General features: G+C 43.6%; 1 protein-coding gene across 1 annotated transcript in view; it reads right to left on the bottom strand.

Annotated features, from left to right (window-relative positions):
• LOC310861995 (voltage-dependent L-type calcium channel subunit alpha-1D-like) overlaps window positions 1-17,341 on the bottom strand; it is a gene marked incomplete at its 3' end in the record, with an annotated part of 99,210 nt that overhangs the window by 65,655 nt on the left and 16,214 nt on the right. The window contains exons 3-5 of the mRNA XM_083769733.1: window positions 3,965-4,104; window positions 3,017-3,156; window positions 2,548-2,700 (exon numbers count right to left, since the gene is read on the bottom strand). Coding sequence (XP_083625859.1) covers window positions 2,548-2,700; window positions 3,017-3,156; window positions 3,965-4,056 — 385 coding nt within the window. The 5' untranslated portion in view covers window positions 4,057-4,104. The remainder of the gene's footprint in view (window positions 1-2,547; window positions 2,701-3,016; window positions 3,157-3,964; window positions 4,105-17,341) is intronic.

The raw sequence follows: 17,341 nt of genomic DNA, 5'->3' as shown, positions 1-17,341 counted from the left end.
TTTTCCAGGGCGTCTGTCTTATATTATGTAAAGCCAGAGCCTCTATTCCAAAGCCCCCTCAGGTACACTTCTTAACTATTTTCAGCAATGAGAATAAATGATTTTGGCCATATGGAAACATTCATGCAAATACAGCATGTTGATCTTAGGGGAAGTATGAAAGAGAAGAGGTCACATTGCAGGGCTCAATTAGTTGAAGTATGTCATGGTGCAACATAGATGACATACTGTACTGTAGATCTTCTTCTTCTTCGTATGTCACGGTCTACAAGTTAACCCAATGACAGAATGTATAAGAATGACTATATAGATCATAGGTTTCACTCTCTCCACCGTTATCTCTAAAACCTACTGTAGGCAGTTGTAGAATGATGTGCTAATTCCAATATACTGTACATGTAACAATATCTATTCTTATTGGGGTCCCTGGCACAAACTATTTTCAAATGGGAGTCTGCGGACTAATGGATATCGGGTTTGATGGGTCCTTGGTTTGGAAAATGTTTTATAAATATCTGATTTCATAGTGTGAACTAAACACTGAGAGGTTTGACGAAGAGTTAAGTGTGCTCTGTTTATACATGTTGCTAAGCAACTCCTAGCAAATAGAAAATAACAGGCAACTCTCACTAATAATAGACTAAAAGGAAAGAATACACTCACACATACTTGACAGACAAAAAATAGCATCACACTCAAACATACACCTTTTCTGTAAAGCCCGGAGTTCTTGCCCTTGCACAATACGCATCACATTCATAAACCAACATGCATATGTTTACATTATGAAATCCTCTTGATATCGGCATTTAAATGACTTAACGTAAACCTTCATTTAAAGCACACACACACAATAACCCTCATGTAATCCTTCATCTATTGCTACTGCATGATGCTGGCATGAAATCCACTCCTATTAACACACACACACACACACACACACACACACACACACACACACACACACACACACACACACACACACACACACACACACACACAGACACACACACACACACACACACACACACACACACACACACACACACACACACACACACACACACACACACACACACACACACACACACACACACACACACGTAAATGTGCTAAGTGGCATTCTCAGGGCAAACAGAGCTAAAGCAAGCGAAGGATTACACGGACTGTATCATGACCTCTGCATTCAACACTTGCCCTTACATACATTACATACACAAACAGAACAGGAGAGAAAGAGAGAGAGAGAGAGAGAGAGAGAGAGAGAGAGAGAGAGAGAGAGACAAAATGTAAGAATAAATGTACACGTGTGCGTGCGTGGTAGTAATGGTTGACGAGTATTTAATCCGTTCATTATGTTCGTCCATTCATCCATTTATGTACCCGTCCATCTTTATTCCAGGGGACTAGTGGCAACATGTTGCTTAATTATAAGAACTGAAAGGTTATATCCCATCGTTCTCCTTTCCACCATCCTTCTCGAGGGTTCATGTTGCATGTACGACACAGTGGTGGAAAGGTCAGCCATCTAGATATTAAGTCATTCAATCACAGAGTTAATGCCACCATCTGCTGCCCTGTTGTCCCACTTTGTTCTCTCTGCTCACTGCCTCCATTCACATTCATCATCGTTGTCCGCGCATTCATTTTCACGGATTTGGGGGGGACACATTGTATATAGATCAGTTTTAGCCCGTGACCCTAAAAAGAAATTAGACGTTTGCCCGGGACCCAAACTAGCGTTTTCAGCTTGTAGATCGGCTATTTTCACAACTTCTTAAAACATTTGTTTTCTTTTTGTTTGTTTGTTTGTTTTAGAGTTCATGTGGAGCTTTAGGGGTTTTCTAGGGTTTATGTGGTTAAGTACACACTGCAATTGATAGTAACCCATTTTTGATGTTTTAAGCATTATGTTATATACTCTAGCTATTGAAAGAACCAAAGTGGAAGTACATCAGATTTTTTAAATCATTTGTACCAGCATCAACTAAGATGCTGAACGAGGCTCTGAAACAGCGGTAACTGCGTGAGGCTAGATTATCCACATCATTGTGTAATGTTGTGTCTTCCTCTGTAATGTATTTTTGTTGTCTGGTTTGGTGAAAGCCCAAGACAAATTTCCCTTGTGGACAATAAAGTTTACCTTGACCTTGAAAAATAGCAGATCTTCATGCTCATAGCGCGGCTGTGCTACAAGCTTGTAGATCTGCTATTTTTTTGTAATCGTGAAAATGTGGCGCAAATTTCGAACATATATTCTTTCAGAACGAACATCTTTAACTCAAATCTTTGCTTCTGGGGGGGGGGGGGTCCCTGGAACAACATATTTTGAGATGGTGGTCGGAGGCCAATTACATATAATTTTTGACATGAAAATGTAGAACGACTGACATAGAAACATAGGGTTTTTCAGAAAACTGTCAGGATTTAGAAGGCCTTTGTAGAATCGTCCTCAGGTCTAATTGGGTTAAACTAAAAGCTAAGACCCACAGGGACCCCCAGCTGGCATTATGATCAATTCCCAGGGAGGATTTCATGGCGTCCAACCTGTAGTAAGGATGTAACATGTGGCGTGCATCTTGCCGATGAAGAGCTCCAGGCCGATGATGGCATAGATGATAATGACGAAGAGAACCAGCAAGGCGATGTGCAGCAGAGGAACCATGGCTTTGATGATGGAGTTTAGCACCACCTGGAGACCTGGGGGGGAGAGAGAGAGACACGCACGCACGCACACACACGCACGCGCGCACGCACACGCTCGCGCGTATACAGGTTGCAGGGTTAGACACACACCAGTCTAACGTCAAGGCACTGTTTTTCCTTTTTTTTGCTAATGGGTACTACCCAGATTGGACACACACAATACAAATGCAGTGCACATGTATTGTGTGTGTCCAATGACTACAGCATGCACGACATACTGTACTCAGTACAGTGAAATTTTAATATTTTAGTAATAAATATATGTGAAGATATAGCAGAGGAGGTACTGCATATTTTTGGTAGCACTCACTGGGCACTCCTGACACAAGGCGAAGTGGTCGCAGTACACGGAAGGCTCGCAGGGCTTTGACGTCAAAACCTCCCGGTTTACCTCCCAACTGACCCGAGTCAGCAGGTTTGGTCACCAACTCCAGCACCACACTGAACAACCTGATGACGGGGAGAGAGACAGAGAACAAGCATTGAAACAAGATAGGTGGAGAGAGAGCAAGGGAGAGAGGTGGAGAGAGGGAGGATAGAAACATCACTGATAATTAATCTTTTCTCTTTACGGAAATTCCACTACACACTACAGTACAAGCTAACAAGTATTGTTCAGTCAGGACAACTCATTAATGAATAAAATATAGATTTTTGAATATAAAAGGAGCAATATATTTATTAGGGTTTGGCGATGAATTGGATCTGCTTTTTAGATACTCTGATCAAGCGCATCAGTCTCAACCATAGGGACTCGGAATTCCCCGTACCTACAGTAAACAGCAAAACGACAGGTGGTAGCTGGGGTGGAGGAGGGTGAGCAGCAAACATTTAAGCAGACAGCACTGCAGCAGTATCAGTGTGTGCAGCAGCAAGCAGGATGAGCAGTGAAAACTTCCAATTTAAATAGGCGGTATGAAGATGGATGGAATGTGTGATTGGATGAAGTGAATCATGTGAATGAGAACGTGATGCTGAGGCAGCCCAATGAACGCCGGCAGCAACTGCACTGAGTTTGCTGACTGAACTTCCTTTGTGCATGTCTGTGACAGGCGCGACGCATTTGGAGAAGGTTTGAATGTCTTGAAAACTACCTATAATGACATAAACAAAATAGGGATGCCAGGGTAGAAGCGAGGCATCATATTCTCTGCCTTCAGAAACAGTATGTGTTTGTGCATCTGTGTTCTTGCGTGCATGCGTGCGTGCGTGCGTGCGTGCGTGCACACTGCACATTATGTGCAACCTGCACACTTACCCCACTATGACGATAACAAAGTCGAGCATGTTCCAGCCGTTTCTCACGTAGGAGTTTTGGTGCATCACCAGGCCATAGGCAATGATCTTCATAAATGTCTCTATGGTGAAAATGATCAGAAAGGCATATTCTACTGTCTCCTGCAGAGATGGACAGGACAGATGAGGGACAGACAGAGAGGAAGAGGGAGGAAAGAAAGAAGGATGGAAGAAAGGAAGGTTTAGTTGAGTTTAATAATCTTATATAAAATAAACTATTTATCCTAATTCCTGCAGGTTACCTGCAGTCATTATCAACGACCATGAACTGAAAAACGGATGATACAGGGGGACCATTTCTGGCTTTCGTTTTTTTATGTTTACTTTATTCGATAATCGATATGGACATCACAGCAGCATAAGACTTGTAACTAGGATGAGACCGGGCACTGTGTTTGTAGCAAAACATATTAATGAACAACTCCTGCCTACTCTTTCTTTTTCCTTTTCTATTTTTTACAAATACAGAAAAGAAAACACATCCACAAATGCATCCATACACAGATACCACAAAGATCCCACCACCAGTAACACGCCTAAGGGCGAGAGGCGACCTCGCGTGCACGCATCCGCCTTGTTGACGGCAGACTGCTGGGCGAGCGCTGGCCAGAATGAATTCTGTACTGGCCATATAAGGAGCGTGTCTTGAGTGAGGTCAGATCTCCAATATGAAGCTGACGTGATCTAAAATTCCATATGTTGATCTAAGGGTGGTAGCGGGGACATTCTCTTGAGTATACAGGTTTTGACAGCCATTGACAGCCCCTACATTCAAACAGACAAAGTCCTATCTAATTGTAAAAAAGCTTGAATGATCCTCTTTCTAAGTGTTTGTTTCATACAAATCCACTGTAGACATGTTATGAGCTACTTGGAGTGTGCCCAAAGCAGGGCCGTTGAGTGGTTACCAATGAGCACTTCCAAACTCCAACACTAAAAGAAAATCAAATGTGTAAAAATTCTAAATCTGATGTGACAGAATTTCTTCCATGCCTCTGCCCTATTACCATATCATGTCACATGGCATTACATGATAGCTGTTGAATCCTTATTAGCATAGCTGTAGGGGTTTTCTCATCATAGCACATGAGATTAAATATAGGTGGCATCATGGACTAATTTGGGATCATTGAATTGAGTGGATGGAGTAGATGTTGGAAAAACAACATCATGTTATGTTTATGGATGGCATGACCACTGACATAATTAACCCATTTGAGGCAGATTATTAAAAAAAAGTCTTCTAAATCCTAAAAGTTTTCAGAAAAGCCTGTTTCTATGATTAGAAATCACACCCATGTGAAGTGAGGGACGCTAATATACTGTAAGTCTAACTCATGTTGATTAGGACGATGTAATAGTGATGTAAACAAACATTGAACTAAAAACAAACATTAAGCCTGTATATAGGAGGGGCTAGCGCCCCTAAAAAAGTATCAGATAAAAATCACACTTGTGTGAAGTGAGGAGCGGATGGAGCGCCCACTGTTGCTGCCACATGACGTCATGGGGACCTGTTTTTTTTGGGGGGGGGGTCCTGTTTTTGAGGGGCGCTAGCCCCTCCTATGTCCAGCTTTGAGGGTTTGTATAAACACAAACATTGGAGACAAATGTGTGTAAACACAAACATGGAAGACAAAAGTGATGCAAATTGTGATTGGCCAGAATGAGATGATGTATGGTGATGTATGATGATAAGATTAACATTAAAAGTCCATAGACTTGGCTGCAACATGACTGTGACACCATAGTAGCTTTTTAGTTTTTTACACATGGAATACATATTGTACATGTATGGAAAGCTATTTGACCCACCCTTTTATTACCCCTGAAAACATTATGTGATGTACCAATAAACTTGAAGACATATTTCACACAATACAAAAAAAACATGCATCAAACTAACCAACTGTAGCCACAGTTAAGAAGGAATGCCATGACAAGGAATATAGCACAAGCCATGTTCAGATATATGCCGGCCGTCAGGCCGTGTGTTTGTCACACACACTGAAGAAGGCTGTTAGCCGAAACGTTTGTCCTGATATGTAGGAAAAAGATGTGTTGAAAATGAGTTCTTCTCCTATTCTATGATGTTCTAACCTGGTAAGTGCCGTGGTAACGCACCATAAGTAAGAGCGCGGTGGTCACAAGAAAATCTTCTACGTACTACAGTATGTCAATCAATGGAATCACCAGGAATTTACATTCATGTTCATATCACTGACCAGCCACCTAAGCTAAATCATGATGGTAAAGTACATCCTCTTATGTAATATTGCTTAATCTAAAGCTTATCTAATCTATAAACCCTCAACTGCACCGATTACCATTATATACAGTATGTACATTGTACAGTAAGCCAATAAGCCTTATGAATCAAATGGAACCACATCCTATTCAAAACAGAGTAAATTGAACAAGAACCATCAATCCATGTAAACTAATGGTGCTTGGTGTCAAATTGTGATGTATTGCTGTCCACGAGTTGCTTTGCTGTCCCAGGTCCTACCAGGTCCTACCAGGGCTTCTGCTATTTTGACTCACTCAATTGTGTCTGAAGAAAAAATAAATAATGGTTGTAGACAACCTGCTTCACTTTTTTTTAATCCACGCAATTCCATAATAACCTCATATAAAGCAGTTAATTCGATCTTAGGCCTACAGTGCAAAATAAACAAATACGTTCAAATCATAGACTGTAAAAAATATGGACAAAGCGTTCCCCGGGTCTAACATGAACGTAAAATGAAGCCTGTCAGTCCTTGAATTGTAAGTCGCCATCTTTCTAGATCCGTTTGGGTCCAGCTGGCCCATTGGCTGGCCCAGACAACGAGGCGGGACTTCCCCCCTTCTTCTTAGTTGGTTTTTATTTTGACTCGAGTGGGTGGGGGATCCCGAACATAGACTGTAACGGTAGCCACGCCCCTCAGAACATGCGCGACTTTATGGTCATTTTTTTTATAAATGGGACCACAATTTTCCAAAAAGAATATTATGACATTAGAAATGAGACTTTAAACTAGTGACTGGAAGCAAAAAGTATTCATGACCATGTTTATTAAGGTAATACAGTCTAGGTGAAGTTGGGCCCAAATACATGGACTTCTATGGGGCTATGGGTTTTTTTGGGCCCAATGACAGCGCCACAACAGGCCATTATATGAACTTTCAGGAAATCCCGATTTCCTTGTGGCTTCACAAAATATCTGTCTGACTGCCCCCCTGGTTCAAATACAGTGATATATTAATATTAATAATTGAAACAGATTGTGAAGAGTTTATTTACCACATTCACGATTTCATGGTGCATGTCACGGGAAACATCCCATATGCCCCATAAACAATCCACACACGCACGCACATATGCAATTATGCATGCATGCGCACTTCACACCTTTGGAGCATGAAACTACTGTTGACATTTCATAAGATGGGACAAACATACACATCTGTCTCTCTCTCAAACACGCACATGCACACACACACACACACACACACACACACAACACAACCAAACCAACACACCAACATAGCCAATGCCAAATGTATGCTTATCAACAACAGATAAACAACGGCTACTTTGTTTTGCGGTGGTGTCATGGACGCAAAACTAATTTCAGTGCAAGCTGACAATAAAGTTGTATCGTATCGTATCGTATCGTATCGTATCGTATCGTATCGTATCATATTATATTATATCATATAGTATCGTATCGTATCGTACTGCCATCGGTTAATGTCAGTTTTATTTGCCGATACCGATATTTCTAAAATGTCTTCTAAATCCCGACAGTTTTCTGTCAGGATATTTGGTTTTGCTTTGGCTATTTAATAAAAACAGCATATCTATAAACTGGTTAAACAGCGTTATCACTCTGTGCCACGCTGCGATAGTAAAGAGTAAAGACTAATTTAAAGTTTAAATTGGTCTTTACTCTTTACTATCGCTGGTGATGAATGATTGTTTATTACTACGGTTTAAATTTTAAACCGTAGTAATAAACAATCATTCATCACCAGTCATTGTTAATTTAACTGATGTATATCCACTAGGTTCAATAAAACGGTCCATTTGTACAATCTCTGAGTTAAACACTAAGTATTCTAATGTGTAGTAGTAATAATAGTACTAATGAAGTGGCTCACCCTCTGACTGGGCGAGCCACTTCAAACTAATTTGCCTTTAATGACAGTCAAATTCTCAAGCTGTAAATGGCATAAAAAGTGTGGGTTCGTGAGTGTGACATGCGTGCGTGTGGGTGCGTGAGTGTGATGTGCGTGAGCGTGGGTGCGTGCGTGTGTGCGTGCATGTGACGTGCGTGCATGCGTCTGTTGGTGGCTCTGATGCAGCAGAAGGCCAGGCCAGTGATGGGCCATGTATAGTTAATCAGTTCCAATTATGTTGTGTTCCCCTTGAAATAATGTGATTAATAAAAGCCAGGATGGCTGCGGACGTGCAGCCAGTTAGTTACAGCAGAACGGCGAGAAGGAGACGCAGACGGAAAAACCACATTCATCTCTACTAGTTGTACAGATATATACAGGAGGTCAGAGCGACAGTACATATAACGTTTGAAGAAACGGGAAGAACAGAACAGAACGAAGTTAGATTAAAAGGAAGAATACACAACCATGTAACACCACTGTGCCTGGAGATGTCTATATATATATATATTATATATACACAATATATTTATATATATTCTTTATTTTTTATTTTTTTTGTACTTTATTCTCTCATTTTCTCAATCCATCTCTCTGCCTCTCATTCATTATTTCTCTTTCCTGTTTTATATCTGTCTCTGTCCACAGATCGCTCATCTTTTTAATTAATACATTAAATACAACGTACTACCAGAGCCGTACATCTCAAGACTTCACTAGGAATAAGCCCTAATGTAATCACTTGTGAACTTCAATCAAACTCTAGCCAAAGTAACTCAAACCTATAAAGCTCAAAATCAAGCTATATATCCACATTAACCAGGTCCCAGTCACACCAAAGTAACTCAAACCTCTAAAGAGCTATAACCAGTCTCCCAGTCACACCCCCCTCCTCTCCAGAAAAGCTGACACCACATCAGCAAAGTGTACAGTCACTGTGTTCTGCACCGAGTGCCACGCTATATGAGCTTGTAGATCTGCTATTTTTGAAAAATCATGAAAATGCGGCACTAATTTCTCAATTCTTTCTCAACTCAATTCTTTGCCTCTGGGGGGGTCCCTGGAACAACATATTTTCAGATGGGGGTCGGCGGCTGATTACATAATTCCTGGGGTCCTTGACATTAAATAGTTTGAGAACGACATAGAAACATGAAAAAACTCAACTCAAGACAGATGGGTCAACAGAGAGGGTGGGGGGTGGAGAGAAGGCAAGTGCATTTTATTTGTATAGCACATTATAGTATAAGTAGTATAATTTCACGGAAATCGCACGCTGTGTTCATGATTTGTGGCATTTTGTTCGAAACGGACCAATCCTGCAAGCTTTGGAAGGCGATCTTAGCCAACTGGGATTGAATATGGGAAATGGCCTGGGACAGATCCGTGTTGATCTCATGACTATACAGTAATGCTATGAAATGCGTTTAGCCTAAATAGGCCTCATGGTGGCGTTCTGAAGGATTTAGGGCAGAGGTTAGTCGTTGGCATCCAGGGAGTGACCCTCCTATGCCCAGCTTTCCGTGTTTGTGTACACGTTTGTCAACACAAACATTGACGACAAAAGTGAGGACACGAATTGTGATTGGCCGGCGTGACATTTGTGATGATTTGATTGGTTGAACACAGAATGTGCTGAATGTGATGATGTACGATATGATAAGAGCTCCCCTCACTTAATTTTTAGGTATAGTACTGCCTTTGTGATTGTGTGTTTGTTTGATTGATTGATTGATTGAAGTATTTATTAACACTTCTAGATAGCCAAAAACAGGAAATCATTAAAAAAGTTAATATGGCTGAGAGAGAGAGACACAGAGAGAGAGAGAGAGAGAGAGAGAGAGAGAGAGAGAGAGAGAGACACACACACACACACACACAGAGAGAGAGAGAGAGAGAGAGAGAGAGAGAGAGAGAGAGAGAGAGAGAGAGAGAGAGAGAGCACCATTAAGCATGTCAGCATTATTTCATTGATATCTCACCAGCTGTACGGCCCTTCCATCCTGTTTTCATATTAAGATTCTGACTTACGTCTATTTATAGCCATGGATAGCCATGATCCTGACATCAACAGAAGCGGCTGAAAACACAACCAGTTGCTGCTAAAAAGTGAGCGCCAAAACTAGAGACTGAATTATTTATTTGTCCGACTTTTTATTAGCCTATTTTGCCCTGACTGATATATCAGTATCTGCAGTGGTTCCCAAAGTGCAGTCCGGGGACCCCCAGGGGTCTTTGAGAGAGTTTCAGGGGGTCCCAGCTAAATGATAGTTTGGAACCAAATGGACCCTTATGGCTCTAACTCTGAGAGTGTACAAATAGAACCAAATGGACGCGTTCCATTTGTACACCCTTCATTGGGGGTCTCAGAGAGGGTCCTTGAAATGAAACAGGTTGCCTTACACCTACGTAAAAAATAGGTGTGTTGGGTCATCAGTGTGGAGCAGATGAAAATTGCACACTACAACTGTAAGGGCACTTCATATAAATGTAGTACTCAAAGACTCGCTTTGGAATCACTTGAGCATTTTTTTTCTTTCACTCTCTCTCTCTCTCCAACAGTGATTATTTGTTCTGCTGCTTTTCTGTTCTCTAATTACTCCCCTCCTTTCTTCTTCTCCTCATCAGTCGCCTCTCTCCTCCATCCATCCTGTCCTGCTCTCTTTCATATCCACTCTTTCTCTCTCCTTCAATCTCTTCATCTTTCTCTGTGTTCCCCTCTTCTTTGCTTTTCCTGTATTTTTCTGCCTCTCCTTAACTCCTCTCCTCTTGTTTTGTTTCTGTCCAGTTATGCCTTCTCTCTCATTCTCTGTATCTGTTAAACGAGCCTCCTCCTCAGATACTCAGCAAGTCTCCATGGCCACAGTTGTCACGGCAGCAGGCAGTGCTGTATGTAGAACAAGGTAAAGAAGGTGCACATGCACGCACACGCACACACACACACACACTCACACGTACATATACAAACTACATAGACATCAATACACAAACACATGCATGAACACATGAGGAATATGGTACAAACACACATATATAAGCACATATGCCACATGCTACACAAATCCCAAACCCTGGGATTTGAAAAGTTACATAGTGTGGTACACAGTTTACACACGAGAGGTGCACACAAAATATGCACTGTACTACAGTTGTTTTGAACCGTTTGCTGCTGGACAAATTCAATTCCTGAGAGCTTTAATTGCGTACTAAATGAAGTGTCCTTAATTTATGCAGGTTTATTATGCATTTCCAGAACCATGTTGCACAAGTGTGCAATTTTCTCCTCGTCCACACAGCTGACCCAACACCTACACTAAATGTGCATACGGCATGTCACTCTGCATGTAAAGAGGCCTTCTGGTGAGCCACATGTGAACATCAGTGTTTGATTTGCTTCACATTAGGGGCCTTAAAATGAGCTTTAATTTGGCCAGCTGCGGAGCAGTTGTCACCCTTAGCTGCACTGGCTCAGCTGGTAGAGTGACTCAGCTGGTACTTAACTTAACCCCTAACTTCTCCTGATGAGCAGGTTGTTGCCTTGGATGGTTTCCTCTGTCACCGTTGTGTGAATATGCTTGTTAAAAGGTATATTCAGTGATTTCACTTAATTAAAATATATATATATATTGTGGGGGCACTGTTTACACATCAAGGATACACAGGAGGCAGCGTCACAGAAAGCCTATTTAGGCACAGTTTTATTCATCCCAAAATCATATGGTCATAGTCTTTCCATTCTATGGTGGGTCGGGAGAGAACGGGAGAGGGACCAGTGCAATAAGGTGAGTAACAGGTAACTTAGGGGTTATGGGTTATCTCCAACTCAGGGGTCCAATAAACGGCACTTCTCTGGCCGTGTCCTCTCCTCAAATAAATAGCAACAGTCTCTGTCACTTTTAGTCACTGTTAGGGAATAGGGGGAATGTTGCGCCCAAAGCCTCCGAGCCCAACGGTGAATTACTCCGTGTATAGAGTGTCTTGTGAGATGAGAGAATCACAATTACTATCCCGTTTATAATAATACATGACATATAGGGTGAGAGGGAACATGGGCTTGTCTTACCGAGCATAACTCTGTATATACTCTTTGGCTCTGGCTAGGGTTAGCCAGCCTTCATCCAATCAGGATGAGAGGGAGCTAGACCTGAGACTTTAAGCTATGTGGGCGCTCGGTAAAGCTGACCCGAGTCTGGGGAGACCTCATACCTTACAGTAGCAGTGGTTGATTCTCAGACAGATTGCTATACAACATGGACTGTGATGGGATTGAGTGTAGGTGTCTTGCAGCTTATAGCAAGCTGAGTCTATAATCGATGTGCAAGCTAGTCCAGTACAGAGAATTATAGTAAGAGAGTGGCACTAGCGTTGACACTAGCGTTGACTCCCATTGTAACAATGGAATGCGGAAGTGCTCATTCTATCTCAATGGGATAGTTCCAGCCATAGGAGCAATGTTTGGAACTATAGCCCATATAGGCACCTGCTTTGCGGCGAGATCAAAGCGTGTCGCTACTCTCCTACTCTACACTCTGGTCCAGTAGTCCTCCTGTAGTCCAGCTGGTGTTCTCATTGGCTGATGTATGTGCGCACCGCAAATATTGGCGGACGACTCAGAACACAATAGTTCCGCCTTAGAGAACTTTGGTTCCTACCTAAACTACTGCGGATGAAACTGACACAGAGGCAGTTATAGCGGACCCCCGCAGATAATAATGATGCAGCTGGTAATGAATTGATTTAATCAATTTGGGCTTGTTTTGGTATGTTTATTAATAAAAAGAATTATCACACGATTTTGTAACCCTTTTTTTCACCCAGTGTCAATTATCTAGTAGTGTAATCCTGGGCTCTACACTCCCTCAGCCAACCTGGGGAGAGCATCGGACTGACCTCATGTTTCCTTCCATGCATGAGGAGTTATTTTCACCTGACAGGGGGGAGTTTCCCCGCCCGGACGTAACACGTGGAAGGAACAGCGGGGTCACAACATGTATGTTGTTTGTTGCCTGATGTCTACTGCAGGGTGCCAATTTATTGTTTGGAATCTGTCTCCCTGTGGCTTCTGGCTTTAGAACCCTGCGGGGTTCTAAAGCCCCTGTTCTCTATTTGTGGCACCATTGCAGCCATGTCATGTTCAAATATAGCCACAATACCCATGAGGGTGTTTTGGTTTCCATGCAGCATGCGTACCGACTGAACGGTTTTCTTCAAAAAGGGGAGCACATACCCAGAACGACTGTTATGTGAATCATTGGAATTCTGCTGTTTTTTTCTATGTCCAATGTATTTGTATTTAAATTCATAAAGTTAATATACAGGTAAGTATTACTAAATGCATTTGAAATTAATGTTACTAGAAAAATGTGCTCCTCAGAGCACAGGTGTCCGCCAGGCCAGGAAGTAGAAGTCAATCATAGCCAATCAGGACGAAATATGATGAAGTGACTATAGAGTTAATCTATACTGACATGTGATGTTTGGACAAAATGTGTATTAATAGCAAAAATTGTGTTTGACTAAAATCAGCCTGGTGGCGCTATAACAGGCGCTATATAACAGGCCAATGTGACGTTTTGGCAATTGGACGCTGTGTGGCATTTTGTTCAAAACTAGCCACTCCTACAGACTTTAGATGCCAATCTTCGCCAATCAGGATGGAATATGAAATATCGTACAGATCCGTCTTGATCTTCATCAGGATGCCTGAGGAAGGATAATTCACTTCCAAGCTGCATGCAGGAGCTGTTCAAGCCAAGAGAGAGCAAATACGTATGACCTGACCTCAGGGGAACAGCTATATTTAAGACGACAAAGGCAAGGACAAATGCCAAGGGGAGATGTCTAACTGTTATAGGAGTAAAACTGTGGAACTCATTAGACAATGAGCTTAAATTACCCAATTCAATAAAAACATTAAGAAATTATTTAAAGCAAAGATAATTGATGCATATATAGCAGCAGAACAAACAAACAAACAAATTATATGTAAGAATAATACGTATACAATACACATGTATAGTACTGAAAAACGAATTCCAAAATTTAGTTTACTTTTTTTTATTTTTCCTCTTTTCCTCGTTTTTAGTTTTATTTCTACGGTAACTTGATACTTCTTTTTCATTCGTGCTTTTCATATATGCTACTGTGATATTCTATTCGATTTTTTTATTTTTATTGGGCAAAATAAGCTTTATGCTTCAGCCCATATACCTTTACGGCTAAAATTGTCACTATGTTGACTAAACAATGTAAATTGTTAACAACCATTTTGTTTTGTTTTTAAATGACCGAAATAAAGATTCAAACTCAAAGTGAAGACAGTGTGTAGGACTCCCCTTTTTTGCTCTTCCCGAAGATCGGACCAATGATCTCTATAGTCATGTGATCAAGACGTATATGTTTGGATATTTTTGAGCGGCGCTCGCCATTCCAACATTTGACACATACACACACACACACAGACAGAAGGGAAGATAAGATATAACCATATATATATATAACACACACACTTCACACCTTTAGAGCATGAAACTACTGTTGACATTTCATAAGACAGGACAAACATACACATCTGTCTCTCTCACACAGAGACACACACACACACACACACACACACACACACACACACACACACACACACACACACACACACACACACACACACACACACACACACACACACACACACACACACACACACACACACACACACACGAGTTAACAGGGTGTAAGGCAGGATGGTAAAAGCTTTAAGAATTGATCATTAACTACAGTGTTATTCACAGTGTCCTCCTCTCCTTCCTTTCCCCCCATCCATCTATCACTCCATCTCTGCATCTAACAGCACCAGGCCTAGGTCTTGGTAGAGGGTAACCTGGATCAAACACTAACAGCACCATGAGGCCTAGGTCTTGGTAGAGGGTAACCTGGATCAATCACTATCAGCACCAGGCCTAGGTAGAGGGTAACCTGGATCAAACACTAACAGCACCATGAGGCCTAGGTCTTGGTAGAGGGTAACCTGGATCAAACACTAACAGCACCATGAGGCCTAGGTCTTGGTAGAGGGTAACCTGGATCAATCACTAACAGCACCATGAGGCCTATAGGTCTTGGTAGAGGGTAACCTGGATCAAACACTAACAGCACCATGAGGCCTATAGGTCTTGGTAGAGGTTAACCTGGATCAATCACTATCAGCACCAGGCCTAGGTAGAGGATAACCTGGATCAAACACTAACAGCACCATGAGGCCTAGGTCTTGGTAGAGGGTAACCTGGATCAAACACTAACAGCACCATGAGGCCTATAGGTCTTGGTAGAGGGTAACCTGGATCAAACACTAACAGCACCATGAGGCCTATAGGTCTTGGTAGAGGGTAACCTGGATCAAACACTAACAGCACCATGAGGCCTATAGGTCTTGGTAGAGGGTAACCTGGATCAAACACTAACAGCACCATGTGTTAGGATCTGTCTCTCCACAGACCTTGCCAGACCTGGCAACCTCTCCACAGACCTGGCAACTCCCATTTTTCCCTTCCACTCACTCAGTCCCTGCACTCACCTGTCTCCAACTCCCTCGTCAGCCCACCTGTGAACACTTTGTCAAATTACCTGCTCACTATAAGACTGGACTCTTTACAAACATTCAGGGTCAGTTCATTACATTCAATGTTATGCAGTCTACCCTGGAGCTCTTACCTGTGTCTCTGTTCCTCTGGACCCTGCCTTAAATACCTCTGGTAACTTGCTCGTACTTTTTGTGTTTGCATTTTGGGATTTCTTACCCTCTGCCAGTTTTTGTTGCCTTGCTTTTTGTTCTGCATTTAATTAATAAATGAGTGTTTGAACACTACTCCGCTACTCCGAGTCGTGACTCTGCATTTTGGGTTCAGAACATTTTGACACCTTTTGCCACCGTAACAGAATGAACTGACCAAATTGAACCCAGCAGAGCCTTTTCATTTCACTTCAGTTCTGACCTGCAGCAGACAGCGGTTGTTTTTGTTTTTTGGATTTCTGAGCATTCTGCTGAGGCTGTCCACCATGGCTGAGCTGCCTTTTTCTGCCAAGGACTTTGGTATTGCTAAGGACACCTTCAATGAAGATCCCCAGTTCCTTGAGCAACTGGAGGAATATTGGAGACAGGATCCTATATTTGCAAGGTACATGGGTTTTTTCAGATGGCAGAGTCGGGGAGCCATTTTTCCCCAGCTGCCTCCTCAAGAGTTAGCCCCACCGGCCTCCCCTGCTCTACAGCCCACTACCTCTCCAGTTGTCCAGCCTGCTCGCCAGCCCAGCTTTCCGCTGCCCGGCTCTCCGCCGCCCAGCCCGTCCGGCTCTCCGCTGCCCGGCTCTCTGCCGCCCAGCCCGTCCGGCTCTCCGCTACCCGGCTCTCCGCCGCCCAGCCCGTCCGGCTCTCCGCTGCCCGGCTCTCCGCCGCCCAGCCCGTCCGGCTCTCCGCTGTCCGGCTCTCCGCTGTCCGGCTCTCTGCTGTCCGGCTCTCCACTGTCCGGCTCTCCGCTGCCCGGCTCTCCGCCGCCCAGCCCGCCCGGCTCCCCGCTGCCCGGCTCTCCGCCGCCCAGCTCCCCCGGCTCTCCGCTGCCCGGCTCTCCGCCGCCCAGCCCGCCGGGCTCTCCGCTGCCCGGCTCTCCGCCGCCCAGCTCCCCCGGCTCTCCGCTGCCCGGCTCTCCGCCGCCCAGTCCGCCCGGCTCTCCGCCGCCCAGTTCCGCCCAGCTCTCCGCCGCCCAGCCTGCCCGGCTCTCCGCTGCCTGGTCCTCCGCTGCCCCAAATCCTTTTTATGGCACCCGCCTGGCAGGTGGGGGTCCCCGTAGTTTCAACAAGCGGGGAGGTGCCCCCCTGGGCCGCCTGGCCACCAAGCCAGCCCAGCCAGCCTGTCCTGACAGGGGGGGGAACCGTGGCCATGCCAGGAGAAGTGGCCGCCATGGCTCCCTATACCACCAGGCGTCTCCACTGCGGTTTTCCCCTGAGGAATTTACACTGCAGCTTTCCCCTGAGGATTTTACACTGCAGCTTTCCCCTGAGGATTTTACACTGCAGTTTTCCTCTGAGGATTCTATATTGCAGCTCTCCTCCTCCGAGGTCTCACCGCTGCAGCTCTCCTCCGAGGTCTCACCGCTGCAGCTCACCTCCTCCGAGGCTTCGCCGCTGC

Source organism: Protomyctophum parallelum, assembly GCF_964188405.1.
Source record: "Protomyctophum parallelum genome assembly, chromosome: 7".
In the NCBI taxonomy this organism is placed as follows: domain Eukaryota; kingdom Metazoa; phylum Chordata; class Actinopteri; order Myctophiformes; family Myctophidae; genus Protomyctophum; species Protomyctophum parallelum.
Note: the sequence above shows the minus strand (reverse complement) of the source record. Positions and strands in the feature narration are given on the sequence as shown.